The following is a 27,920-nucleotide window of genomic DNA, read 5'->3' as shown; positions in this document are numbered from 1 at the left end:
TAGCTAATTAACAAATGCATTGCCTAACAGTGATTTTTGTGGTGAGAACACTAACATCCACTCCGCGTTTTTCAAGAATATAACACGTATACCGTTATTAACTATAGTCTCCATGCTGTACAACAGATCTTTGAACTTGTTCTCGTATCTAACTGTAATTACATATTCTTTCACCTTCCCAAATCTCCAATGTCCAGGGTGGTGGCGAGAAGCAATTAAGTCACCGGGTGGCCTTAGGCAGTGATCACCTTGCGCCTGGGCCATTCTAAAAGTAGTGGCGGTGAACTCCCAAACCTAAACTAGGTTAATCCACTACTCCTCCCGCCTCCGACCCTCACTGAAACCACAATTGAGCCTCCCATCTCCCCAGCACACTCCCTGGCTCGCAACAGGACGCAGACAATTGCTGATCTACTTCCCTCTCGACACACTCCCTTCCATGCAGTCGATATAAGGCCTGCATTTTTTTGGATGGCGGTAAGATTCTCCCACAAGTCGCAGTTTCCTTTGGCCGGTTGGCCCGGCGAAACCCCTCCCATCTCACCTCTTGATGGTAACGCCTCGGAAGAGCGGGTACCACGCGGAAAACTGACAGTGCAGCACATGCTCCTTCTTCATCCTCCAGCTGCGAACGCCGCTGCCTTTCCCTCTCCTGCCAGCACCCTCCCGGAACCCTGGGCTCCGGCCCCGGAAGTGCCCGCCGAGCTATTTTGGTTCAAGGACTCTTCCGGTCCCTAAAGCAAGAAGGAAGACGGAGGAAAAGAAGCGAAGGAGAATCCCGGGCCATACGCTCGGCACGCACGCACACAAAAAGACCTTTAGTCTCAAAAGAGTAATTACCGAAGTGCGAGAAAAGAATTTTAAGAAGCGTACGACTCCGCCTTCGTTCTAGGCGCACGCTGACCCGGAAGGTAATCACCTGAAGCTCGGTCAAAGGCGGGGGCTCTACGGGTGCCGGGAGGAGGGTGCGCGCCTATCCTTTTATGACCACGAGAGGCGCCGGTGTCTGGAGCCGTGGCACCGGCATCTGCTGACACTGCTGCCTCCAGCGAGTTCTTTCGTCCTCTTCCCTTCTTCACCCCTACACCTGGGAGTAAGTAACTGGGCGCAGGCCAATCTCAGCACGAGGTCTCTTTGGGGAGGAGAAGAAGAAGGGGAGAGGGAGCACATCTGCATGGTACGTGCAGCTGCGCGGTGTCTGCCAGGCTGCGGCTGGGCACGCGTCCAGGCGCCCAAGAGGGAAACTGGGGATCGGAGCGGCAGAGCCTGGGCTGCTCCGAGTGAAGAAAGCGGGAAACACCACAGCTAAGTGTTAGTTCCAGTGTAAAGGTCGCAGCATCTGCAGAGGAGTAGAATGCTTGGTAGAAGGAATATCGCCTGTACGATCCTGGGGGGGTTCCACTTGGGAGGTAAAAGACAAGAGGTAAATTTCAGAAAGCAGAGGAAAAAGGAGACTTGTCTTCTTGGAGCGTTGAATTCATTTAGTCTGGCCTCGCAAAAGTTATCAACCTAGAAAAAAACCACAGATTTTTATCAGTATTCCTGCAATGATGGAAGCGTAAGACTGGGAGAATTCGAACTTGTAATATTCTTCTTTTTTCCTTTGCATCACTCCTGTCACTCAGCAAAGTTCAGTTTTGTTTGTTTCGTTTAAAGAACGAGAAATAACCAGCTGCTTTTAGTTATTTATTTACTTATTTATTTGAGACGGAGTCTCACTGTCGCCCGGGCTGGAGTGCGGTGGCGCAATCTCGGCTCACTGCGACCTCCGCCTCCCAGATTCAAGCGATTCTCCTGCTTCAGCCTCTCGAGTAGCTGAGAGCGCGCGTGCCTCCAATCTCGGATAATTTTTGTATTTTCAGTATACTTAGAGACGGGGTTTCACCGTCTTGGCGAGGCTGGTCTCGAACTCCTTAACTCAGGTGATCCGCCTCGGCCTTCTAAAGTGCTGGGATTACAGGCGTGAGCCACCGTGCCCGGCCTACCAGCTGCTTTTAAACCCTAGCCGTGTTGCCTACCTCACGAGCTATAGGCTTGCCCCAAGCGTCTGTGTCTAAAGGCGCACATTTTAGATACCGCCTTAAATGTACAGTCTTCCTGGTCCACCTAAGTAATTTTAAATTACAAAGAGATAGTCGCACCGACTGCAGGCCTCTTCAGAAGGGTATTCCTTAGGATAATAATCAGAATTCTCTGCATATTTTGAGTTAGAAACTCTTCTCAGGAATATATACATTGTTTCAGGTTTGGTTTTGTTTTTCTCAAAAATGTGACTGGCTAAGTGGCAAACTGGAAGCAGTGCTTTGAAGAATACATTTTCAAAGCAGAGCATATTGGTGGAGGTTGGGCAGTAGTGATTCATTTATGCCTCCATCCGGAATTATGCAATTGTTTCTGTTTTGAGGGAAAGAAAGAAACAATCTCAAATACTTGTTTTGATTTGACTTAGAAAGTGAAAATATTGTATATTTGTCTGGAAGGTGGTGCCAGAAAGACTTAATGGCAGACAGGAGCTACTGGTCTCTCAAATAATTGTTTTGATTTGACTTAGAAAGTGAAAAACTGCAGCGGAAGGAGATGTTAGCATTGATAGAGATGTATTTAGGTCAGATGTTTTCTAATGAAGATAGGAATTAATAAATGTATGGGAGAAAATAGATCCTGGGAACATAGGAGCAGTACTTTAACAACCCAGGAAACATTTAAGTGTAGGCCAGATGCAGTGGCTAACACCTGTAATCCCAGCCCTTTGGGAGGCCAAGGCGGGAACATCACCTCCGGTCAGGAGTTTGACCAGCCTGGCCAACGTGGCAAAACCCCGTCTCTACTAAGATTACAAAAATTAGCCAGGCCTGGTGGCGCATGCCTGTAGTCCCAGCTACTCAGGAGGCTGAGCCCAGAGAATCGCTTGAATCCGAGAGACAGAGGTTGCAGTGAGCCGAGATTGTGCCACTGCAGTCTGGCCTGGGCAAAAAGAGCAAGACTCCGTCTCAAAACAAAAAAAAAAAGAAAGGAAGAAAGAAAGAAATACTCGTTTTCAGTCGCCAGACACAGTGGCTCACACCTGTAATCCCAGCACTTTGGGAGGCTGAGGTGGGCGGATCACCTGAGGCAAGGAGTTGGAGACCAGCCTGACCAGCATGGCAAAACCCTGTCTCTACTAAAAATACAAAAATTAGCCAGGCGTAGTGGTGAGAGCTGTAATCCCAGCTACTCGGGAGGCTGAGGCAGGAGAATTGCTTCAACCCAGGAGTCGAAGATTGCAGTGAGCCAAGATCACACCATTGCACTCTAGCCTGGGTGACAAGAGTGAAACTCCATCTCAAAAAAAAAAAAGTTTACCTAATAAATGATCATCTCAGATACTTTCAAAGGAATAAGTGCCTGTTTTCTTAGTAGGGCTGTAGGTTTCAATATGCTAAACAACTGTCTCTAAATATTTAAACTTCTACGTGGCTACTTATAAAGTCACCAAATTAAACAGGCCTTGCCTGATCACTCCATGTAGATTACTCTTCCTATCTTTCCCACTCTTCTCATCCTTTTTAATCTTTGTGAAACGTCGAGCCGCTTGACATAAATTTTGTGTGTTTCCTCGGTTTCTCCTTTCTCCTCACAAGAACGTGAGGCAAGGGGGGTGGGGCCTTTGTCCTACTCACCGCCACTTTCCTAACACGCCATCCCACCTTTCACGGTCGGCCACAAGGGACTCAGCCAGGTTACCTACAGTAGTCCTTCAGATACTTGATTTGTAAAGGTACTTTATGAATACATGTACAGTTTGTTTTGTTGTTGATTGTATTTTAGGACAGGGAACCTTGCTGTCTGGGGTTCCCAGCTGAAGATCAGGTGGGTAGTATAATTATCACTTTGAGTCCCAGAAGAAACAAAGAGCAGACTCCCTTTTTCCTCTCAGATACTTGGTAAGAGAGTTGATGCCGGCTGGGCTGTATTTTCTTTGAAGCTGAAGTTAGGTGGGGCAGGTTAGGGAATAATGGGACCTGAGTGCAGTGGTGCAATCACGGCTCACTGCAACCCCCAACTCCTGGGCTCGAGTGCCCCTCCTGCCTCAGCTTCCTAAGTACCTGGGACTACAGGTGCATACCACACCTAGCTAATGTTTTTGGTTTTTATTTTTGTGGAGACAGGGTTTTGCCATGTTACCCAGGATGGTATCAGACTCTCAGCCTCCCAGAGGGCCAGGATTGCAAGTGTGAGCCACTATGCCTGGTCTAAGTAACCGTTCTTAAAAGAAATAACAGAGAAAAACATAGGGGAGGAAATTATCAGTGAATAATTCAAGAAAAATTCCCTGTAAAGCATAGTAAGAAGTTTACAGATTGAAAGGACCCACTTGACTTCCCAGTACAATAACATCAACGTGAAAATGTGACTAACTACAAGCTTCCAGAGGAGGAAATCTGGTCACATGGCAAAAAGATCAAGAATCATAGCTTTGGATTCTCAACAGCAGTATCAGAAGCAAGACAACTAAGCAGTGCCATGCAGTTTCATAGAAAGTTGGCTTTGGGCCTCTAATTCTATATACAGCTGAAATATCAATCAACCATGTGTGTAGGAAAAAAAGACTTTTGGACAGACAAGGTCCAAAAATGAAGGAATAAACAAAGAAAGAGGAAATAGTAATATACAACTAATGGGACAAGGGCCTGGTCTTTTCTCTTTTCTTTCCTTTTATTTTTTTGGAGACAGTGTCTTGCTCTCTGTTGCCAGGCTGGAGTAAGTAAAGTTAGCTTAGGTATAAAGGATGGATAAAAGACTGAGAGGTAGGCATAGAGAGTGGTATATAATGTTTCTGCTGTCTTCCCTTGGAAAGAGTTTAAGATTGGGAGTCAGAAAAATCAGGCTGGGCACAATGGCTCACGCCGGTAATCCCAGAACTTTGGGAGGCTGAGGAGGGCACGGATCACTTGAGCTCAGGAGGTCGAAACCAGCCTGGCCAATGTGGTGAAACCCCATCTCTACTGAAAATACAAAAATTAGCCAGGCGTGGTGATGGATGCCTGTAATCCCAACTACTCAGGAGGCTAAGGCATGAGAATCACTTGAACCCAGGAGGTGGAGGTGGCAGTGAGCTGAGATCACGCCACTGCACTCCAGCCTCAGCAACAGAGCGAGACTCTGTCAAGAAAAAAAAAGTAAAAAGAAAAATCTGATGAAGAAGGTCTCTAAGCGTTAGAACATGCACGGCAGGAGCTTGGCTGGAGTGGCTGAGTGTGGCTGAGACTGCTGTCACTCCCTTCCTAGCTGATCCCGGGGCCTCCATGTTCACGTTTGCATCTATGCCAGTTCCCTCAGAAACTGAGACAGGCAGTGTTGATGGTAGATAATTTTTTTGCCATTTAAGTACTTTGACTAGTGGCCTGTGGGTGAATGTTTAACGCAGAAAAATAATTTTAGCCTAAACAAATCTCATTATCTTGCAGGGTGAACTTCTCACCTCAGGGCGGTAAAGACTGGTTTGAAAATGGAGAGCCAAGAACCAACAGAGCCTTCTCAGAATGGCAAACAGCACATTATTTCAGAGGAGGTATAACTTTTCACTTTCCTTTCCCTCCCCCACATAAATCTGAGTTTAATAGAAATATATAGGCTATTTGTCGTTACAAAGGATGGTTTTTCATTCTTGAAGACAGTTTTTGAAGATTTTTCCTACTCCCTTTTTTGGGCTCGGGCAGTTTGCTCTTGTGTGGGAATAGCGTGTCCCTCTATGTATTAGTGAAATGGAGACCGTAGGTAGATTTGGGCTCTTAACAGAAAAATTCTTAATCCTGACTGTGTTTCCCTAGATAGAAGAAGAGAGAGTAGATGGATTTGAGGACTCAGATATTTCACATGTAGTTGTCACAACTTGGCTGTTCATGGTCCCAACATGAGTAAGAACAATAAAAACTTACATTGTTAATTGTAGTCTCAATTCCAGTGAGTTCTAGAACCACTGATGTCTGTGTGTTATTCAATTTAGCTTTAAAAGTCTCTTCCTGCAGGAACCATTGCAGTGGATAAATTTTAAATCCTTCATCTTGGTACTCTGATCTTGACACCTTTCTGGAATTCCTTTTGATTTAAAATCTTTCCATGTTGTCTGTGAACAGATCTGCTGAAAATTATTAGGTTGCTGCTGGCAAGAAGTGAAAGATAGGATAGGAGGAAAGAGGCTGCTGCTTTATGCGTGCAGTGAAGCCTTCCCCCCAGTTCAGTATAGTGCCATAGGTAAGTTAGTCTTCAGCACCACAACTTCTCAATGTCCAGGCAGAACGAACCTGGGGTACCCATCTCCAGTTGGGTGGGAAACCCAGAAACCCACATATCATGATAGGAAATCCAATCCTGGACCTGGTTTCCCCACAGTCCGCCTTCCTGTATCATCACTGACAGGAAAATACCAATGTCCTAGAAATGCCCATTTCTACATACTAAACTCACCTGTGTTGTACGCACTCAGGTCAGGGGGCAGACCATCAGGAGCATCCCAGGAGACCCTCACCCCGTGTGCTCCCTTCCGGTTACCTCGACTCCCCCTGCCCCCAGGAGTTTTTAGACTGTCATTTCTTTCCACCTGTTAGTACTACCCCTAAGAAATAGCAAAAAGAAGCAGAACTGCCCTTTCAAAAAGCAACTCTGAATACCTACCTACTCTGAACTGAAAAACTTGCCCACAGATTATTGGGAAGGAAGCACGATTATTGGGGGGCTGGGGAAGGACAGAGGAAATGTGAAAGAAAAAACCCTTTTAGATAAAAACAACTTGGTTTGAAAGTTTCCCAACTTCTTATCTGATATCCTTTTAGTTAATTTCAGAAGGAAAATGGGTCAAGCTTGAAAAAACAACGTACATGGATCCTACTGGTAAAACTAGGTAAACTTTGTTTTTTTCTTCTTCTAAACGTTCATTATTTGGGTTCTCAGGTTATCTGTTGAGTGTTTTGCATAAACTTTGATGTTTTCTTTGTAAACTCCGTTTTAAATAAAAAATCTAATCTAGCCGTTTTTCTAGTGATAGGATGTTTGGATCATTTTTAATTGCTGAATACAGTTGGGTTAGAAACGTGTTACAATTAAGTAATCAGAAAACTATTTTAATACAATTCTCCCCAAGTAGACAAGTGTAGACCTAAAACTTTTGGGCCAAACCTAATTGAAGCTGATAAAGTGACAGAATAATTAACAGTACATGTTTCTTCCTTCTAGTAAAATCAGTTTTTAATTTCTAAATTAGAAGAAATAAAGTGAAAACATTGCTAATTTTGAGGTGCATGCCTGCCGCATGGAAATGCAAATCAGGAAAAAAATGTTTTATACAGCTTATTTCATAATATATGTCAATAGCCCTAAAGATATTGTGCTCTTTGACCTAGTAATCCCAGTTTTAAGAAAGTATTAAGGCCCAGGTGTGGTGGCTCATACCTGTAATCTCAGCACTTTGGAAGGCCGGGTGGTGGGGGGCAGCAGTCGTTTGAGTTCAGGAGTTCAAGACCAGCCTAGGCTACATGGCAAAACCACATCTCTACTAAAAGTACAAAAATTAGCCAGGCATGGTGGCATGGGCCTGTAATCCCAGCTACTTGGGAGGCTGAGGCAGGAGAATCGCTTGAACCTGGGAGGTGGAGGTTGCAGTGAGCCAAGATCTTGCCATAGCACTCCAGTCTGGGTGGCAGAGTGAGACTCTGTCTCAAAATAAAGAGAAAGTATTAAGTAAATTAGTATTCAGAATTAAATTTATATATAGAAAATGTTCACCTAAATTTTAAAAGACAGAAAATTTGAAAGCAACCTAAATATCTTAAAAATAGAAAATGAATTGTTACAGCGTATTCCCTTGGTAAAATCTCTGCAGCCACCTAAAAAGCAGATTCTGAAGACAACTGAGCAATATGGGAAAAGTTTATAAGTTAATCATAAAGAAGAAAAGTGTGCATATACTTTTCATACTCTGCCAAATAATGTGTAAGAAAAAGCTGGAAGGAAAATTATAGCAAAATAAGAAGCTGTGTGGTTAACCTTCTTTCTTTTACTTTCCAGATGTTTGCATGGTAATCTTTTGATATTATAAACTATCAGAAAAAAATAGTGTGAAAACAAATTTTTTAGTGAAATATAAAAAGGAATACAACAGAATGAGAACTAAATTTAGTGACCAGATCACATGATACACATTTATCAGTATGAAAACTCCATTTGCAAAGTGATCCAATAAGAGTACGCGATTTCCTTCTGATGAAATATATCATCTAGATGCAAATGCATGGACTTGCTAGTAATCTGAACAACTTTGATTATATCTACTAAACTAGCAAAGCCCTTAATAAGGCCTAATGTAGGAGAGCTGTGGGAAAAATATTAAGAGATAGATAGCATTGTTGAATTAAAACCCAGCAGTAAGAAAGCTAAGCACAGCATGATCCATTGACAGTATAGCTCTTCACTTAAAATGCCAAGGGAGTTTGATATGGAGAACTAAATATGTGAAAGAAGTAGGGGCCAAACCCAATACAGAAATGTGGCAAGGCCCAAGTCTTCGGGAGCACCGTATGTTCAAATGTATTTATATTGTGAAAATATAGAGAGGTTGGAATCCAGTGTATAGTGATACAGTTTGGTTCTCTTTTTCCTATAAAATTAAGTTTATAACACAAAACATAGCCCTTAGTAGGTCTAAAGATGTGTTTGAGGCCAGGCGCAATGGCTCATGCCTGTAATCCCAGCACTTTGGGAGGCCGAGGCAGGTGGATCACTTAAGGTCAGGAGTTTGAGACCAGCCTGGCCAACATGGTGAAACCCCATCTCTACTAAAAATATAAAAAATTCCAGCTACTTGGGAGGCTGAGACAGGAGAATTGCTGGAGCATGGGAGGTGGAGGTTGCAGTCAGCCGAGATTATGCTGCTGCACTCCAGCCTGAGCAACAGAGCGAGACTCTGTCTCAAAAAAAGAAAAAAAGTGTTCGTACCATCTCATCTCTTCGCCTGACTGGTATTCTGCCCTTCCCGCATTTTGTGATCAGGGATGTACCTCAGAATCATACGGGGTATGTACCTCAGAATCATAAATACTCACGACTAAGTCTCACTTCCAGAGCATCTGTTTCAGTAGATTGGGGGTGGGCTCTAAAATCCACCAAATTTGTAGCATGTTCATGTCCATTCCTCCATACATAGGATTTTTTCCTGGCCTCTGAGGAGGACTTAGGTAAAGCATTAATATTTCATACCATAATGTCAGGCTTTGAAGAATGAATCTTTGTACTTTCCAGTAGGCCACGATTGGTAAGTTACAGTTTACGTTATCTGTGACCTGATATAAAAGCCTGTGTGTTCAGGTTGAGCAGCCCTGATCTGAAAATCTGAAATTTAAAATGCTGCAATATCCAAAACCTTTTCAGTGCCAACATGATGCCACAGGTGGAGAATTCCACACTTGACTCTATGTGACAGGTTGCAGTCAAAACATAGGCATACAACACAGGCATTCAGTGTCCTCAGGGGAAAAGGGACCCTCCCCTTCAGCTCAGATATAGCCTTCTTTTTTTTTCTGTTGACAGAGTCTTGCTCTGTTGCCCAGGCTGGAGTGCAGTGGTGTGGTCTCGGCTCACTGCAGCCTCCGCCTCCCGGGTTCAAGCGATTCTCCTGCCTCAGCCAATCAAGTAGCTGGGACTAGAGGTGTGTGCCACCACGCCCAGCTAATTTTTGTATTTTTAGTAGAGACAGGATTATTGGCTAGGCTGATCTCAAACTTCTGACCTCAGGTGATCTGCCCACCTTGACTTCCCAAAGTGCTAGGATTAGAGGCATGAGCCACCACGTCTGACCATATCCTTAAATTTATTTAATTTTCATTTTTTTAGTAGAGACAGACTCTTACTATGTTGCCCAGACTGGTCTCAAACTCCTGAACCCAAGCAGTCCTCCTACCTTGGCCTCCCAAAGTGCTGGGGTTTCAGGCATGAGCCAACACACCTGGCCCAGTATATCCTCTGCACACACACACCCACAGGGGATAACGAAACGGCATGTGTGCAGGCTGGATGCCTCTACAGCAGCTTCCCTACAACGCCCTATATGGAGCCAAGACCTATGTGCATGACTCAATGTGGGGTTCTTTTGCTTATTTTCTGCTCTATGGGGTAAAGATACCACTGAAAATGTCAGAAGGCCTGCATAAGACCCAGAGGGTAAGGCAAATATTTCAAAATCTGAAAAACCAAAATCTGAAACACTTCTGGCCCTCGACATTTCAGGTAAGGAATACTCAGCCTGTACAGCTGTCGCTTGGAACCTGTCTGGGTTGGTTCCAGGACCCCCTGCAGGTACCAAAATCCACAGATGCTCAAGTCCCTTGTATGAAATTGCATATATTCAATATGTATTTGCATATAACCAATGTACATCCTCCCATGTACTTCATCTGTAGATGAATCACAGTACCTAACACAATGCACATGCTTTGTAAACAATTGTTGTACTGTGTTGTTTAGGGAATAACGGCAAGAAAAAGTGTGTACATGTTCAGTACGGATGCAATTTTTTTCCTAAATATTTTCAATTTGGTTGGTTGAATCCACAAATGCGGAACCCATGGATATGGAAGGCCAAGTCTAAGAGATAAAATAGCAGCTAGAGAATCCTGTGTTCCACTGTCTCATTCATGAAAGGGGACATGGAATTAATTTTAGAAACAGAAAAATATTCCAGTGGTGTGTGCCTTTCTTGACATTCAACACAGTGCCAGAGTCACCCTCTGCAACCCTCCCGCCTCTTGTGTTGGTGGACTAGAGGGAGGAAGGCCAGCAGGCTTTCCTATAGCAAAGGAGAGTAAGAATAGGATGCTCTCACTGAAAGCAGAATCCTAAAGCTAGAAGAGGTTTCGGAGGTAACATACTCATTCCTGCTTTTTACAAAGGAGAGAAGAGTCTCCGGGAGGCTGGAGCACTGGGCTTAGCCGGTAGGCAAATAGAGCTGACTTCCCATCAGGTGGACATCTCACAGGCCCTTTGAAGTTGCTGGTGCTCTCACGGGGCAGTCTTGTTCCAAGATTTCTTATAAATGCGTTTATATTTTATTGTTCATGAATTATGGCTCGTTACTGCTTATTTACTTCACCATAACCACGATAATGATGCTCCTCTTTTTGTTTCCCTTATTCCTAGTGTTTGGGATGGGACCGTCAGTGCTCTTCCCAGCACTGTCTTCAGTCTTTAGGACTAACCTTAAGAGGCAGCAGAGAGAGCTATGCCAAAGGTGTTTCATCTCTTGCAGTCTGTATGATGTACTTACCGGCACTGCTTGTTGGTCGGCTCCTTGCTACTAACAGGCATGTTGGGCTGCTGTGAGTTGTCATAGTAGTCCGTTTGATTTTCCTGTGTTCATTTTGACATATTTGCCCTTCACAATTTGGGTACGATGCTGAAAGACCTAGAATTTCCAGAAAGTCTTTCTGTTTTGTTGTCTTAAAAACCAGATTAAATATTTGAACAATTTTAATGAAAAAGTGACAAGGTCCACATTTTAGGGACAGCCAGATAGAAAAGGAGGGTTCTTCCAAGGAGGAGATCTGGCAGCTCTTCCCATTGAGGATGCAGGTGGTAACTCCTTTCTATCCCAAGCCCCAAAGCCACCCACGTCTCATTTCTTTTGGAAGAGATCCTGAAATTGTTTGCTGAGCGGTCTCTTACCACTGCTTTTTTCTATCATAGGGAGAAGAGAGTGAAGGGGGAATGTTTCTTTTATGCCTCTACCCTTTCAACTGCATTAATTGTTTCAGTAACTGGGTTTTCTATACAACTGTGCCCCTTGTTCAAGGCCAGAAAGTAGACTAGCACAGATGTTACCCCAAAACTGAATTGGGTAATAGAAACAAATAGCTAACCAGGAATAAAGCCATACAAGAGAGTAGGACCGTACTGTTAACTCAGTTCACTTTTTCTAGATAAGATCTCACACATGCAAAGTAGAGCACTTGCCTACATTTAACAATTCCTCCATTCATAAATGGGAACGTTCTACTTTCCTCAATTGTGTATTTTAGGTCACATTTTAAAAATCAGAATTATATAAAAATCTCAGTAGTTCATGCTGCGCACAGTAGCTTTTTTTGTTCTTAAAGACAGGACGAGACTTTTCCTATGGCTCCATGTGCATTACCTGCTTATTAATCCGTCACTGGCTGTGCTCCTTGCCCAAAGACAGAGGATCCAAACTAAAGTGTTCTGAGAAGGCGGCAGCTCACATGCTCAGCAGGCTTTCTGTTTTGGGGGCACCCAGAGGCGAGGTGTAGGGTGGCAAGAATTTTCACTGTTAATTTTCAGAAGCTATTTTAATGCAGACCTTTATTGCTGTGGTCTTCTTGACCAATATCATGAGTACATTTGCATGCATTGCATTTAAGAAGTTCTGGTTGTACACAGAAAACCTAAGACAGTTCTCCTTTTTAGCACTAATGACTTTTTTTCTTCTCTGCCTGAACAGAACTTGGGAATCAGTGAAACGTACGACCAGGAAAGAACAGAGTGCTGATGGTAGGAGTGCAAACCTATTCCAACCTGTCAGAAAGGAACTTAGCGCTGTGATTGTAAGAGGGGTTTTGATGGAACCGAGTTACCTTCCATTATGATGTTGTATCTTTTTTTTTTTTTTTTGAGACAGAGTCTGGTAGAGCGAGGCCGGGCGTGGGGGCTCACACCTGTAATCCCAGCACTTTGGGAGGCTGAGGCAGGTGGATCACGAGGTCAGGAGTTCAAGACCAGACTGGCCAACATGGTGAAATCCTGCCTCTACTTAAAAAAAAAAAATACAAAAAAATTAGCTGGGCATGGTGGCTCGTGCCTGTAATCCTACCTACTTGGGAGGCTGAGGTAGGAGAATTGCTTCAACTGGGACCCAGCGGGGGCCGAGGTTGCAGTGAGCCGAGATCATTCCACCGCACTCCAGCCTGGGCTACAGAGTAAGACTCCATCTCAAAAAAAAAAAAAAAGAAAAAAGAAATTGTTTATAGCCATTACTGGGGGAAAAAAAAGAGACAGAGTCTTGCTCTGTCGCCCAGGCTAGAGTGAAGTGGTGCGATCTCAAATCACTGCAGCCTCCACCTCCCAGGTTCAAGTGATTCTCCTGCCTCAGCCTCCCAAGTAGCTAGGATTACAGGTGCCTGCCACCACACCCGGCTAATTTTCTGTATTTTTAGTAGAGACAGGGTTTTGCCATGTTGCCCAGGCTGGCTTCGAACTCCGGATCTCAGGCAATCCACCCACCTTGGCCTCCCAAAGTGCTGGGATCACAGGCCACCGCATGGGCCTATGATGTTATAGCTTTAAATCTCCTATTAGTTTTGCCATGCTACGTAACTAAATCAAGCTTTCTTTATAAGTAACTTCTGTCTTCTCATATATACACTCAGAATGGTGTTTTTGAGGGGAAGTTGTTCTAATGTTTTTAACTAAATGTAAATTAGCATAATTTGAAGCCACACACTGTGTCTAGACGTGTTATGACTTCTAGAAGTCCTTGTGTCCTGTTGAAAGGATCTGGGCAAGAGCCTTTAGTTTGGAAAAGTTACTTGGCACAGATTTATGCTTGTGGACCACTTGCTTACAAGTTGGTGAGGACATGAAATTGGGCAAAGCGCATTCCATTTACCTTCCCCTCCAGGCATGAACGCCTTGACTGCAAAGAGCCCAGAAACCATCCTGAGAATCACTTCTGGTTGAGGGCAGGTTGGGAACTAGGCTTTTCTTAGTGTTCCATTTGGTTTTGGTTTCTGTTTTTGCTGGAAGCAAACAGTAGTGGGATGGCAGCTGCTGGGCTTCACAGATAGGAGAACTATGGGAGCCAGGGCTCCCTCCTGGGGGTGCTTTGTGTTTTTGGAAACCCAGTTGTTTTTGTTTTAAATTTTTTTTTTTTTTAATGGAGTCTTGCTCTTGTTGCCCAGGCTGGAGTGCAATGGCGCGATCTTGGCTCTCCACAACCTCCGCCTCCCAGGTTCAGGCGATTCTCCTGCCTCAGCCTCCTGAGTAGCTGGGATTACAGGCACCCGTCACCACGCCCAGCTAATTTTGTACTTTTAGTAGAGATGGGTTTTCTCATGTTGGTCAGGCTGGTCTCAAACTCCTGACCTCAGGTGATCCACCAGCCTCAGCCTCCCAAAGTGCTGGGATTACAGGCATGAGCCACTGTGCCGGCCTATTTTTGTTTTTCTTATGTTTTGATGAAGGACCAGTAACTTGAGACAAAAGGTCTTTTACCCCAAAACTGTGAAATCAGTCTTGCTAGCATTTATTGCAAACAGTGGAACTTACTTGATTTATTGCTTAGAGTTGACCCAGGAGCACAGGGATGGCTGTGGCCTTACCTGTGCTAGAGCTGCCTCAGGCTGGGAAGCGGTTCTGTGGAAGGTTGGTGGAGGCAGAAACCTTACGTCCTTGACCCTGTAGGAAATGGTTGTTTCAGTTCTGATTTTAGTTTGAAGAAATTGTGACAATTAAACAGGCTTTTTGTTTAAAAGAAAATGTAAACAACATAGAAGCGATTCCTTTTAATTGCATTTTTAAAATAGCTTCCAAGATTAACTGCCAGTATTGTAATGGATGCAGAGTTTCTTAAAGTCTGGGGTTTTCATTAGCTTGCTCTAAACCACGTGCTGGCGTTGCTGACCTCTCATTAGGGATTCCTTGGTTCCATTTCCTGGTGACAGGTGTATCGGTCATCCCTGTGCTACAGAGAACGCTTCACTACGAGTGTATCGTTCTGGTGAAACAGTTCCGACCACCCATGGGCGGCTACTGCATAGAGTTCCCTGCAGGTGAGTCACTCAGCACTGAATTGCTTCTCAGGGATGTGGGCCTGAACCAGGGTAAAGCCTGAGAATTGCAAAGCTGAGCTCTGCAGTTTTCATCTGTCCTTGTGGTTCTAAGTAAAACTAAACCATTTCATAGTCAGGCTCCTCCAGGCCCCCAGGACACCCCAACAACTCTCTGAACCCATGAAGGTGATGCAAGGCCACCGCTCACCCGTCCCACCTCCTCTTGGCCACGCCGTCTCCAGCCTTTTGAGTAATTGCTCTTCCCCAGTTTGTCAGCTTATTTCATTGTCTGTCACTAGCAATCTGCTTCGACAGGAAATTTTCAATAAGTAGGCCAGGCTTCTTTTTTTAAGTGCTGTGGCATGATCTTGGCTCACTGCAACCTGTGCCTCCTGGGTTCAAGCGACTCTCCTGCCTTAGCCTTCCAAGTAGCTGGGATTACAGGCATGTGTCACCACACCTGGGTAATTTTTGTATTTTTAGTAGAAACAGGGTTGCACCATGTTGGCCAGGCTGGTCTTGAACTCCTGACCTCAGATGACCCACCCACCTTGACCTCCCAAAGTGCTGGGATTATAGCCTAGGCCAGGCTCTTAACTCCAAAAAATATGAATGGAAAAGACAGTTTGCTCTGCCCTATGGAAACAGGCCAAGGAGACTCTTCATTTCAGTTAGAATATTTTTCTCCATTGCACAGTAATTAAAGCGCTCCACAATTTATTGCCCTGTATTATTGCAGGACTTTATTGGATTGTTCCCATCTAAAGAGATTAAATCTCATCTGTTTGTTATAAGTGGTATATGTTTTTTTTATTATTATTATTATTATTTTTTTTGAGACAGAGCCCTGCTTTGTTGCCCAGGCTGGAGTACATCTTGGCTCACTGCAGCCTCCACCTCCTGGGTTCAAGAGATGCTCCTGCCTCAGCTTCCTGGGTAGCTGGGATTACAGGCAAGAGCCACCATGCCCAGCTAATTTTTGTATTTTTAGTAGAGATGAGGTCCCACCATGTTGGCCAAATTGGTCTCGAACTCCTGACCTCAGGTGACCACCTACCTTGGCCTCAAAAAGTGCTGGGATTACAGACTTGAGCCACCACACCCAGCCAAGGTTTTATGTTTTAAAAGGCTAGCCAGTGGTAACTTATGGTTAACAACTATTATTTTTCTCATTTCCTCACCATGTTACTGAAAGCTATTTCCATTTTTTTTTTTTTTTGAGATGGAGTTTCACTCTTGTTGCCCATACTGGAGTGCAGTGGCACGATCTCAACTCACTGCAGCCTCCGCCTCCTGGGTTCAAGTGATTCTCCTGCCTCAGCTGTCTGAGTACTTGGGAATACAGGCATGTGCCACGATGCCCGGCTAATTTTGTATTTTTATTAGAGACGAGATTTGTCCATGTAGGTCAGGCTGGTCTTGAACTCCCAACCTCAGGTGATCTACCTGCCTTGGCCTCCCAAAGTGCTGGTATTACAGGCGTGAGCCACTGCGCCCAGCCAGGCTATGTAATTACTTCTAATGTTAATATGAATACTTTCTTTTCTTTGAGATGTGGTCTCTGTTGATGAGGCTGGAGTGCTATGGCACCATCACAGCCCATTGTAGCCTCGACCTCCCCAGGCTGAGGTGATCCTCCACCTCATTTTTTGTATTTTTTGTAGAGACGGGGCTTCACCATGTTGCCCAGGCTGATCTCCAACTCCTGGGCTCAAGGGATCTCCCGCCTCAGCTTCCCAAAATGCTAAGATTACAGGCGTGCGCCACCGTGCCCGGGCTTTTTGTGAGACTGTGTCTTGCTCTGTTGACCAGGCTGGAGTGCAGTGGCATAATCACAGCTCACTGCATCCCTGACCTCCTGCCTCAGCTTCCTGGGCCGCTGGTACTGCAGGCGTGCATCACCACATTTGACTAATTTTTTCTTTTTTTTTTGAGATGGAGTCTTGCTCTGTTGCCAGGCTGGAGTGCAGTGGTGTGATCTCAGCTCACTGCAACCTCCGACTCCCTGGTTCAAGAGATTCTCCTGCCTCAGCCTCCCGAGTAGCTGTGACTACAGGCACGTGCTACCACACTCAGCTGATTTTTGTATTTTTATTAGAGACAGGGTTTCACCATGTTGGCCTGGATGGTCTCACCTCCCGACCTCGTGATCCACCTGCCTCGGCCTCCCAAAGTGATGGGATTACAGGCATGAGCCACCATGTTCAGCCATTCAACTAATTTTTAAGTTTTTTGTAGAGATGGGGTTTTGCTGTGTCACCAGGGTGTTCCCAAACTCCTGGCCTTAAGTGATCCCCTGCCTGAGCCTCCCAAAGTGCTGGGATTACTGGTGTGAGCCACTGCGCCCAGCCAGTTTTTCATTATATTTTTTAATTCCTTTCAGGAAAAAGAGTCTGCATTGCTGCTCCCTTTCTCCTCCTTGGCCTCTCTGTTCACTCCTCACAGTGGCCATGGGCATCCCCTAACCTTCACCAGTTCAGTTTGCTCCTTTCTGACCTTCTATTGCCAGGCCTCAGTGTTTTGTTATGAGGGAGGAAGACAAGATAGGTGATGCTGTCAACATCCTCCATGTCAGGAAGCAGAATATGAACAGGCTACCTGTGCTGCAGACACACAGCAAGCTCCCAAGCCTACGCCAGTCGGCCACCACCAAGTCACAGCTCCTCTCAGATGCTGCCCATGCTGTGCAGAGCAGCGTGGAGATGGTCAGGAAGGATCCGGGTCTGAACAGGAGGACTGGGTGATGCCACCAGAACCTCATTCATCTGCCCAGAGTTTTATTCTTTTGCCTTTTTGTTTCTATAAAAATTCCAGGCTGGGCACAGTGGCTTGTGCCTGTAATCCCAGCACTTTGGGAGGCTGAAGTGGGTGAATCACTTGAGGCCAGGAGTTCGAGAGCAGCCTGGCCAACATGGTGAGACTAAAAATGCAAAATTAGCCTCTACTAAAAATACAAAAATTAGCCGGGCATGGTGGCACACACCTATAGTCCCAGCTACTCGAGAGGCTGAGGCAGGAGAATCACCTTAAACCGGGAGGTGGAGGTTGCAGTGAGCTGAGATCGCACCACTGCATTCCAGCCTGGGCAACAGAGTAAGATTCCATCTCAAAAAAAAAAAAAAAGTTCCAATCCTTAGGTTTCTCTTCAAGACCACTTTTCAGAGTGCTCTGATTCTTGTAACGTAGCGCAGCACCCGCTGCATTAGTAGAATGAGAGGTTCAAAGAAAACTAGATTTCCCGCTCCCACCATACCAACGCTTTGGACTTCCAGGTCTCATAGATGATGGTGAAACCCCAGAAGCAGCTGCTCTTCGGGAGCTTGAGGAAGAAACTGGCTACAAAGGGGATGTTGCCGAATGTTCTCCAGGTTGGTATTGCTTGAAAATTCACCAAGCAATAGACTCCTCAGGGTGGGAAGGGATTATTTGGGTATTCTTTATGCTGAGAATGCACTGAAGAGAAATCATAGATTAGGACTGGTTACCAAGTATAAGTGAGTCTCCCCGCCCAGGAGGAGATTGGAGGCAGAAGGGCCTGAAGTTGGGGGAGAATTAATGAAATTAAATTCTCTTTTGGCCAGGCGCGGAGGCTCATGCCTGTGATCCCAGCACTTTGGGTGGCCAAGGCAGGTGGATCACCTGAGGTCAGGAGTTCAAGATCAGCCTGACCAACATGGTGAAACCCTATCTCCATTAAAAATACAAAAATTAGCTGGGTTATGGTGGTGCATGCCTGTAATCCCAGCTACTCGGGAGGCTGAGGCAGAAGAATCACTTGAACCTAGGAGGCAGAGGTTGCAGTCAGCCGAGATCAAGCCACTGCACTCCAGCCTGAACAGTAAGAGTGATGTGAAACTCTGTCTCAATAAATAAATAAATAAAATAGTCTTTTGGAATTTCTCACACCCTGAGCTTTACTGCTCACCCACCTCATCCTTGTGCCACCCTCGTCACTGGGCCTCCCGAAGTGCTGGGATTACTGGTGTGAGCCACCAGTAATTTTCAATTTGATGTGGTAAAGAGATTTTACAACTTATCAGTACCGGGAGCTCTGGGGAGAGTGTGGGTACCCAAATGCTTTGCAGCCTGTAGGTCTGCTGACCCAATGTGAGAGCTAGTTTTCCTACATCACCTCCACGTCCACTCTGAGCTGCGAGACCCATCTTCCTAAGATTAGTAGCAAAACAAAAGACAAAGGGACTGAGGCATCTGTCCCTTCTCTCCACAGCTGTCTGTATGGACCCAGGCTTGACGAACTGTACCACACACATCGTGACAGTAACCATTAACGGAGATGATGCCGAAAACCTAAGGCCCAAGCCAAAGCCAGGTGCGTGTGCGTTGGCCGTGTTGAAGGTGGCGCGGTTGCGTTGAGTGTGTTGGAACTTGCTGCTAGTTTAATTTAGTAAAAGAATGTAGTCTTTCATGGAAAGAATCGGTCTTTCAAACAGACTTCATCAGTAGTCTTGTCTCTTCCTAATCATGTTTTTTAGCATATTTCTTTTGCCACTTCATTGGTCTTTATGCTTTGTAGAAAAAGTTAAATGACCTATTTCCCTGTTTTCTGTATGAAGTGTATCCGCACCTACTAATACGAGCTGCAGGCTTCAGTAGTGAACAGTGAGAAACTTCAATCCACCCTGGTTTCTGTTTTCACGTATATTGTAAGAATGGCATAAGTTCCCCTGTAGTCCCAGCTGCTCTGGAGGCTAAGGCAGGAGGGTCACGTAAGCCCAGGAGTTGGAGGAGCTATGATGGCGCCACTCCATGACAGAATGAGACCTTGTCTCTCAGAAAAAAGGCCTAAGTAATTGTTAATGTATCAGTGATATTCTTTAATTTCTTATCCTCTTCAGTTGTACATATTTATGTTTCAGTATCCCACTGTAACTAATTTTACGTCTTAATTTTTGCCGGACGTAGTGGCTCACACCTGTAATCCCAGCACTTTGGGAGGCTGAGGTGGGCAGATAGCTTGAGGTCAGGAGTTCGAGATAAGCCTGGCCAACATGGTGAAATCCTGTCTCTACAAAAAAATACAAAAATTAGCCGGGCGTGGTGGTGCACACCTCTTCTCCCAGCTACTCAGGAGGCTGAGGCAGGAGAATTGCTTGAACCCGGGAGGTGGAGGCTGCAGTGAGTCAAGATCACACCACCGCACTCCAGCCTGGGCAATAGAGTGAGACCCTGTCTCCCATAAATCTATAAATAAATCTTAATTTTTGAACTGCAAATATACATATGACACACTGTGGAAAAGTTTTGCAGTTCCTCAGAATATTAGATATATTTTATGAATATTAGAAATATTTTATGACCTGGCATTTCAACTCCTAAGTCTATACCTGAAAGAATTGAAACAAGGACCCAGATATTTGTGTGTCTGTGTTCATGGCAGCCTCTGTGGAAATAACCCAAGTGTTTGTCAGCAGATGAACTGCATACACAAAATGTGGTACACACACACACACGCACGCAGGCATGCACTCACATGCTGGAATATTCTTCCACCATAAAGAGTGAAACATGCGACAACATGGATACACCTTGAAAACACTGCGCTAAGTGAATAAGCCAGACATGGAAGGGCAAGTATTGTGATTCTACTTAGGTGAGGTGCCCAGAATGGACAAACTGATAGAAAAAGACAGTAAAGGCTGTTAGGGGTGGGGAATTGGCGTTGAATGGATACCGAGTTTCTGCTGGGGGTAGTGAAAGGTTCTGGAGATGGATACTGGTGGTGGCTACGTACCATTCTGAATGTTACTTAATGTCACTAAATTGTACCTTCAGAGTGGTTCAAATGGTAAGTTTTCATATGTTCTGTATATTTTACCATAGTATATAGATTCATATCTATTAAAATTACACGTAGAATATGCTTTAAATTTTGCTCCTAAACATTACGTGGAGAATAACTTCGTACTGTTTAACGACGTATATAAATTACGTTAGCAAAGACCCAGGTTTCTGTGAAGTTCTCAAAGCCTTTTCGATGCCTCTTGCATAAAAGTCTTCCAGTGTAACCACTCCAGGCCTTGCTGAAATGTTCTCCTTCTGTTTATTTCCAGGGGATGGAGGTACGTTCTGCAATTCCTGGTGGCCAAGCGTGTGTGGCTTAGTGTAGTGGTAATGGCTGCAGACAAATTTGGGTTGTTTTGGTAGGCTCTTGACGTTAGCTTTGTTTTCACTTGCACTTTGTCTGTTTAGAATTTGTGGAAGTCATTTCTTTACCCAAGAATGATCTACTGCAGAGACTTGATGGTAAGCATTCTCCAGACCGTCACCCAGCTTTCTCTAGTTTTCCCCATTCCCATCCCAGCAAATTGGGTTCTAAATATAACTCCATTTCTTTATCTTTTCTGTATCACTAAAGTCACATGCCTAGAAACTTGTAAAACTGCAGTTGACCACTACTAATTTTCCTTTCTGAGTGGCACAAAGGGTGAAAAGAGGAGCAAAGCATTTGAGTGCAAGCTTTTGGTAGGGGCTTTTCCTGCTACAGAATGGTCCAGATGACATTGCTACTGAGTTGCCAAAACGATTCTACACTTTAAACCTTCAATCCATAGCAATGCAAAGGTGTGGGTAGATAGACAGTTAGCTTTTCCTCAACTACGCTAGTACGACGGATGGTCCTTTGTGGAGGGTATAAGTTTAAGGAGAAATTGACAATATTCCTTCCACAAATACTTGACGTAGCTCCAGTATACTCGGTGTGATATGTTCTTCACATATAAACCAAACTAGTGTGGCCCTTTGAAATCGCTGGTCATGTAGATCCATCGTATAATTCTTGGCTAGTCCACCTTTTAGGGACTTTGTAAACAGTAAGTAAGCTTATGGGGAGAGAAGTCCTTTGATAAAACCACAAGAGGAGATACTGTATGGAGACATGGCATGGGCCCAGCAAGGAGCGCCTTTGACCTGGCTGCTAAATCCCTTTTCACTCACCCATACAGAGGCAGACATGTTTCATCGTGTGAATATTTTATTGGGTCTAAGTGTTGTACATAATTGATACCTGATTTTTCTACTATTTTTAAGTGATTACTTCAAATGTGACCTGAAGCACTGTTTGACCTGAAGCTTTAGGGCCAGCTTCTTAAGCTTTTCCCTGAGCATCAGTGGCTTACAGTTTTAATAAGCAGAGCGCCTGGTTTTGAAATGTCTGTTGTTTGAAAATTGGAATAGATCTTTCAAAGGCTGCTGTCATTTCTTTGTATAAAATCAGATTTCAGATCCCTAGACAGCTTCCACTCCTGCTCCATCTTTCTAAAAACTAGACCTAAGGTGAAAGTCACCTTGACAGCTCAAAGCTAGAGTTAGGCAATCAGACTGAAGAGACACAATAATTTATCAGGTAGGTATTTAGAGAAAGCCATGGCAGTCAATACAGGCAGTGCAGCTTGGAGCCACAGGCCAGCTCGGTTTGAGGCTCTGCTGACCATAATTAGCTATCATGTCAAACAGGTTCTGTAGCCTCTCTCAGCTGTTTTCATAAAACAGGAACAATAATAGGCAGCCCCTCCTTCTGAGAAGGTGTGTAAAAAGTAGGATGCTGTAGGCAAGCGTGAAATGCCGTGCGTAGTTATTTTTTAGTAGAAGAATATCCTTTTTAATAGTCTTCCTTCTCCCTTCCACCTAACTTCACTTCCCTGTTGGTCTTAGAAGAGGGAGAAAAAATAGAGTAAGAGATGGGAGGTGGAGAGAGGGCTATTATGGCTCTAAAGGAGGAGGGATAAAAGAACCAAATCGGCTAGCTTTAGTACAATCAAAATATAGCAAACTGTTTATTCAATAGGCAACATTTGAGAAGTCACAAGGAAGGTAGTGTACTTTAAGATCAGTTTGCTGGCCATGCACGGTCTTCACGCCTATAATCCCAGCATTTTGGGAGGCCGAGGTGGGCAGATCACTTGAGGTCAGGAGCTCCAGACCAGCCTGGCCAACGTGGTGAAACCCTGTCTCTACTAAATAAATACAAAAAATTAGCTGGGCATGGTGGTGTGTGCCAGTAGTCCCAGCTACTCAGGAGGCTCAGGCAGGAGAATTGCTTGAACCCGGGAGGCGCAGGTTGCAGTGAGCCAAGATCTTGACACTGCACTGCAGCCTGGGGGACAAAGTGAGACTCCATCTCAAAAAAAAAAAAAAATCAATTTGCTACAAAGAGTAGCATCTACCAGTTACCAAGCACCTGCTGTGCCCAGGTAAATAGGACATGCTCCCTGCCTGCTGACGTCCCCAAGCTTGTTCCCAAGAAAGTAGCTAGGGAAAGGAGGCTTAATTTACATCTGGCAGCCTCCATCTGAGTGAAACAAATTTTAATGAAAGCCCGTGGTAACGAGGTTCTGAGACCTTATTCTTGGTAGTATACCTCCAGTCCTAACATGCACACCATTTAACTTGCCAGGGGAGATGATGTATCCCCTCGCAGTGGGAAAGACACGTGAACCCCTAAGTTAAGATCCTATATAATCATCCCCATCAAGTTTCAGAATAGCAGATCCCTACTCCAGCTATAAATGAGGTATAGTGACTGGCTCTATAAACTTCCAACTCTGCCGTTTTAACACATATAATCATTATGCCTGATGTTGTTTTCTCATGCGAGCAATGTAATCTTGCCTTTATGGTCTTTATTCTTTGACTAAGATCCTTACAGGCAAAAAAAATGTATCATCAGCATCTAGCGTAGGAACTGGCATATAGTACTTACTCCACAAATACTGACTGAATAAGATGTTTTGTCCTTCATTAACGGCATGAACTAAGATGTTTTCTTTGCTTTCCACAGCTCTGGTAGCTGAAGAACATGTTACAGTGGATGCCAGAGTCTATTCCTACGCTCTAGCGCTGAAACATGCAAATGCAAAGCCATTTGAAGTGCCCTTCCTGAAATTTTAAGGCCAAAGATGACTGGCCATTTTTGTAAACGAGACCACCAGGCCTTCTTCACTAAGACTTTGTCTTCAACTTAGCTTAATGTAGTTTTGAAATTAGCTTTTTCATAAAATAAAAGCAGCACAGAATGCATGTGGTGGTGGTATGGAATTGTAATTACAGGTAGGTTGTGACCTTTTAAATTCGTTAAACTCCAGCCAAAATTAATGAAAAACAATATAATTGCAAGTACGTTTACTCCAACTTTTTAAAGCTCAACAGCAGTTAATGACAACTCAATTACTTTTCTAGTCTAGACTGGTAGACAGGGGTATTTGTATGGGAAAACAGACCTAAGTTCCCAGTTAGCTCAAGTATTTCCACTCTCAACCCCCAATATAAAAAATTCTGTAGCTGGGTATGCAAATAACTGTGTACTCCATTAGAGTTAAAAATAGCTTTAAAAAGAAAAAAAGTGCCAATGAAGGTGACTGCCATCAAGTTAAAAAAACAAAAAGGAAAAAAGGACTTTTTGGCCTCTTCTAACTGAATTTTTACTATGCACAATTCAGCTAGGGTAGTTGAATCCAAGCAGGGTAGGATTCAATAGAATCCTCTACTAGTTTTAAGTCTACCTTTTTACTGAAAGCTGAACCAGCTTTTAAGTAAGGAAAGTGGTTGATTCCATTCACTACCCCAAGGCTAGAAGACTAATGAGAATTCAGGGCCATCCCTCAGGCTTCTGCATAGACTTTAGAATCTCTTTTCCCATCCTTACCTCAAAGACTACTAGAAGTTTCTGAAAACAAATCTTTAAGACTGACATGGTTTGGGGCACTATTATCTTGATGTTAAACTATGAACCGGACCAGCAAGATTAGCCAGTACCTGAAAGCCAATACAGAGTACTTCTTCAGAGCAAGAAGTGCGGGTTGACTCTGATTCCCATGCCTGCAACTGGCATCTGGCAGTTCTCCCAGTGTTCCTGGGCTATTTTCTTAGCCTCTTAAGTGAGTTTAGCTCTTTTTGTGTTGACTTTTTGGCCTCCAGCAGCTCCATGATTTTCCAGGACTCTTCAGTCTGGCCCCACGGAAGTCTCAGGATGATTCTCATCCAGCCATAAGTCATGTTTCTAGCCCGGATCCAGGGGGTAAGCCAGGCCCCAAGAACCACATAAAAGGGTTCTCTAGAAAAAATCAGGGTGCTAATGCCAGAATGCTATGATGTCATCGATTTGTCCACAGGCTCACTGTCTGATCCAAAGATACTTTTATGAGTGAAACTCTTAAGATCTTTACACTGGTCTTCTTAAAGATAACAATTATGGAAATATAGAACTTTACAGATGAAGTTATCTAGCCCTATACATGTGAAAATTAAGATCCAACTACTTCCTATAAAGGTAGCCTTCCCCTACGCCTCTAACCCTTTTTTAAATCCTGATTTCAATCGCAGGCATTGTGATTCTCCAAAGCTCTAGCCCTTCCTTGAGCTCTCAAGGCCACATCCTGTAAGTGAAACCGAGAGAGACGGCATCTGGAGATGGGCACAGCCCAGTATTTCCACGTTGCCCAGTTCCTCCCCAGCCACTCCCCACGGGAATGACCTCTGCAGCTTACCTTTGTCCTTCCCTTCTTCCTAAGAGTGCAACTTAGATGTGACAGCCAAATCCTAGAATGTAGCTCTAAATACCATTTATTTTTTTTTTATAAACATGAGAAACTTGTACATTGGTTTCCAGCATTACAGGCAACACTAGATGTACGTTTTTTAGCGAATAATGTAAACTTGAGTTTTAAGGCAGCGGGTACTAATGCTGCGCAGACTTAGCTCGTGCCCGTTCCAGAAACAAGAAACTGTGAGGGGAGAAAGGGAGCCACCGGTGTCATGTGACAAAAACGATCCATCAAAATGTTTTCCCTTACACACGCACAAAATGAAATATTTGAACATTTAGAAAAACAAAGCACCCATCCCACCAACTTCGGCCTGTTCTTTCACAAATATTTCAAAATACTGATAGATAATAGTGACTGCTAGCAGAATTCCAGTGCCGGATCCAATGGCCCCCAGGAAGTCGGCCAGCACCGACAGGGCACCAATGCACAAACCGCCAAACGCAGCCGCTGTGGGGATGTACCTAGGAGACAGAACCCCGAGTTAGGCGGCGGCGAGACCGTGAACAGCACAGCAGCTAGAGAAGAGACAGGCCACGGCGCAGCAGCCACGGTTGTGTCTAAAGCCTTCCTGAACTCCAGAAGGAACAGGCCGCCATGGGGAGGGGTATGCAGGACACAGCATGGGAATGGGAGCTCAGATCCAGGCAGAGATTCTGACCCTAATTTCCAGAAACCAGTCAACAGCCAAGAAAGATGATGCATGATCTTACAGGAGACTAGATTCCTGGACAGATTTAAATATTAAAATGTTTAATGTTTTTAAATGAGTAACCTTTCCTTCCCTCTTGTGTTGTGGAATGAAGAGTAAGTTTCAAAATGCTTTCTAAGTATCAACATAAGATTTTGATGCTCCACTTCAGTAATTCAACCTCAGCTGCACATTAGAATCACCCTGAAAACTTAAAAATGGGATTTAAAATACTCAAAAAAGCTTAAAATGCGGTGATAGATGAAACAAGAACAGCAGGATGATGAAATATGGAGCTGGAGATTCATCATACTACTCTACAGGCTGTGTTCTAACTAAATAGAAAGTTTGTAAAAATACTAGTGCCTTTTCAACAAATGGTGCTGGGACAACTAGATACCCACATGCAGAAGAAGGAATCTGGATCCCACTGGGCGCAGTGGCTCAAGCCTGTAATCCCAGCACTTTGGGAGGCTGAGGCAGGCAGATCATGAGGCCAGGAGTTCGAGATCAGAGGCTGAGGTGGGCAGATCGTGAGGTTAGGAACTTGAGATCAGCCTGGCCAACAAAGTAAAACCCCATCTCTACTAAAAATGCAAAAATTAGCCAGGCAAGGTGGCAGGCACCTGTAGTCCCAGCTACTTGGGAGGCTGAGGCAGGAGAATCACCTGATCCCAGGAGGTGGAAGTTGCAGTGAGCCAAGACCATGCCACCGCACTCCAGCCTGGGCATCAGAGCAAGATTCTGTCTCCAAAAAAAAAGGAATCTGGATCCCTAACTCACACCAAACACAAAAATTAACTCAAGGCAGATCACAGGCCTAAATGTAAAAACTGAAATTCCTAGGAGAAGAATAAATTTTTGTGGCCTTGGGTTTGGTTAGATAAACAACAAAAGCAGCACAAAGCAACCAAATATAATATATATAGGATTTCATCAAAATTAAAAACTTGTGCACCAAAGGATATCATCAAGAAAGTGAAGACAGCTAGGTGCAGTGGCTCGTGCCTGTAATCTCAGCACTTTGGAATGCTAAGGCAGGCGGATGAGCTGAGCTCAGGAGTTTAAGACCAGCCTGGCCAGCATGGGGAAACCCCATCTCTACTAAAAATACAAAAATTAGCCAGGCATGGTGGCGCATGCCTATAATCCGAGCTACTTGGGAGGCTGAGACAGGAGAATCACTTAAAACCAGGAGGTGGAGGTTGCAGTGAGCTGAGATGGTGCCACTGCACTCCAGCCTGAGCGACAGAGTGAGGCCCCATCTCAGAGGGGAAAAAAAAAAAATAGCTGGCTGTGGTAGCACACACCCGTGGTCCCAAGCTACTCTGGGAGGCTGAGGTGGGGAGGATCACTTGAGCCCAGGAGGTGGAGGCTGCGGTGAGCTGTGATTGCCGCACTTCTCGTCCACTAGGATGGCTGAAATTAAAAAGCCCGAACTAGTGCTGGCGAGGACATGCAGCAGTGGAACCACATACACAGCTGGTGGGAATGAGGAACCGGGCAGCCACCCTGGAAGACAGTTGAGCAGCTCCTCAAAAATGTTCAACACACAGTCAGTTACCATATGACGCAACAGTTCTACTCCTTGAGAAATGAAAACATACATCCATGCAAAATTTGTACAAATATGTTCATAACAGCATTATTCATAAAAAGGGGAAACAACCCAAATTTCTATCAACTGATAAAGTATGGCAAAGCCCAACAATCGAATATTATTCATGAATAGAAAGGAATTAAGTATATGAACTCTGAGGACATGATGCAAAGTGAAAGAAGCCACTTACAAAATTCATCCATTTTATGATTCCATTTATAGGAAATGTACAGAATGGGCAAATCTGTAAAGACAGAGTT

General features: G+C 44.4%; 3 protein-coding genes across 17 annotated transcripts in view; 1 reads left to right on the top strand and 2 right to left on the bottom strand.

Moving 5' to 3' along the window:
• The window catches only part of CDC123 (cell division cycle 123), a 48,522-nt gene extending 47,659 nt beyond the window's left edge, over window positions 1–863 (bottom strand). For both annotated transcript variants that reach the window (XM_064369008.1, XM_012443424.2), the window contains exon 1: window positions 545–863. In XM_064369008.1, the coding sequence (XP_064225078.1) occupies window positions 545–618 (74 nt within the window). In that variant the 5' untranslated portion in view covers window positions 619–863. The remainder of the gene's footprint in view (window positions 1–544) is intronic.
• On the top strand, window positions 732–23,846 carry NUDT5 (nudix hydrolase 5). 9 transcript variants are annotated; one of them, XM_064369009.1, is made up of 10 exons: window positions 732–911; window positions 5,448–5,551; window positions 6,823–6,880; window positions 11,167–11,257; window positions 12,485–12,534; window positions 14,703–14,810; window positions 18,083–18,178; window positions 19,039–19,140; window positions 21,021–21,074; window positions 23,608–23,846. In XM_064369009.1, the coding sequence occupies exons 2-10, from the start codon at window positions 5,489–5,491 to the stop codon at window positions 23,715–23,717; spliced, it is 732 nt and encodes a 243-aa protein (XP_064225079.1). In that variant the 5' UTR covers window positions 732–911; window positions 5,448–5,488; the 3' UTR covers window positions 23,718–23,846. The 9 variants fall into 9 exon arrangements, 8 of the variants coding, with proteins under 8 accessions (XP_064225079.1, XP_012298855.1, XP_064225083.1 ...); XR_010339694.1 differs by lacking the exon at window positions 732–911 and adding an exon at window positions 948–1,093 and having other exon boundaries at window positions 20,882–21,074; window positions 23,608–23,653; XM_012443432.2 differs by lacking the exon at window positions 732–911 and adding an exon at window positions 948–1,093.
• The window catches only part of SEC61A2 (SEC61 translocon subunit alpha 2), a 54,150-nt gene continuing 33,815 nt past the window's right edge, over window positions 7,586–27,920 (bottom strand). For 2 of the 6 annotated variants that reach the window (XM_021670625.2, XM_064369007.1), the window contains one exon: window positions 25,426–25,833. In XM_021670625.2, coding sequence (XP_021526300.1) covers window positions 25,647–25,833 — 187 coding nt within the window. In that variant the 3' untranslated portion in view covers window positions 25,426–25,646. Of the gene's footprint in view, window positions 7,689–9,844; window positions 11,432–12,024; window positions 12,262–14,307; window positions 14,437–25,425; window positions 25,834–27,920 lie in introns of those variants that run through there. The other 4 variants (XR_002478534.2, XM_021670626.2, XM_021670627.2 and 1 more) reach the window with 4 other exon arrangements.

The sequence above is a fragment of the Aotus nancymaae genome, unplaced genomic scaffold (assembly GCF_030222135.1).
Source record: "Aotus nancymaae isolate 86718 unplaced genomic scaffold, 86718_ANA_hifiasm-v0.15.2.pri h1tg000083l, whole genome shotgun sequence".
Taxonomy (NCBI): domain Eukaryota; kingdom Metazoa; phylum Chordata; class Mammalia; order Primates; family Aotidae; genus Aotus; species Aotus nancymaae.
The sequence above is the reverse complement of the archived record's forward strand: the minus strand, read 5'-3'. Positions and strand labels throughout refer to the sequence as shown.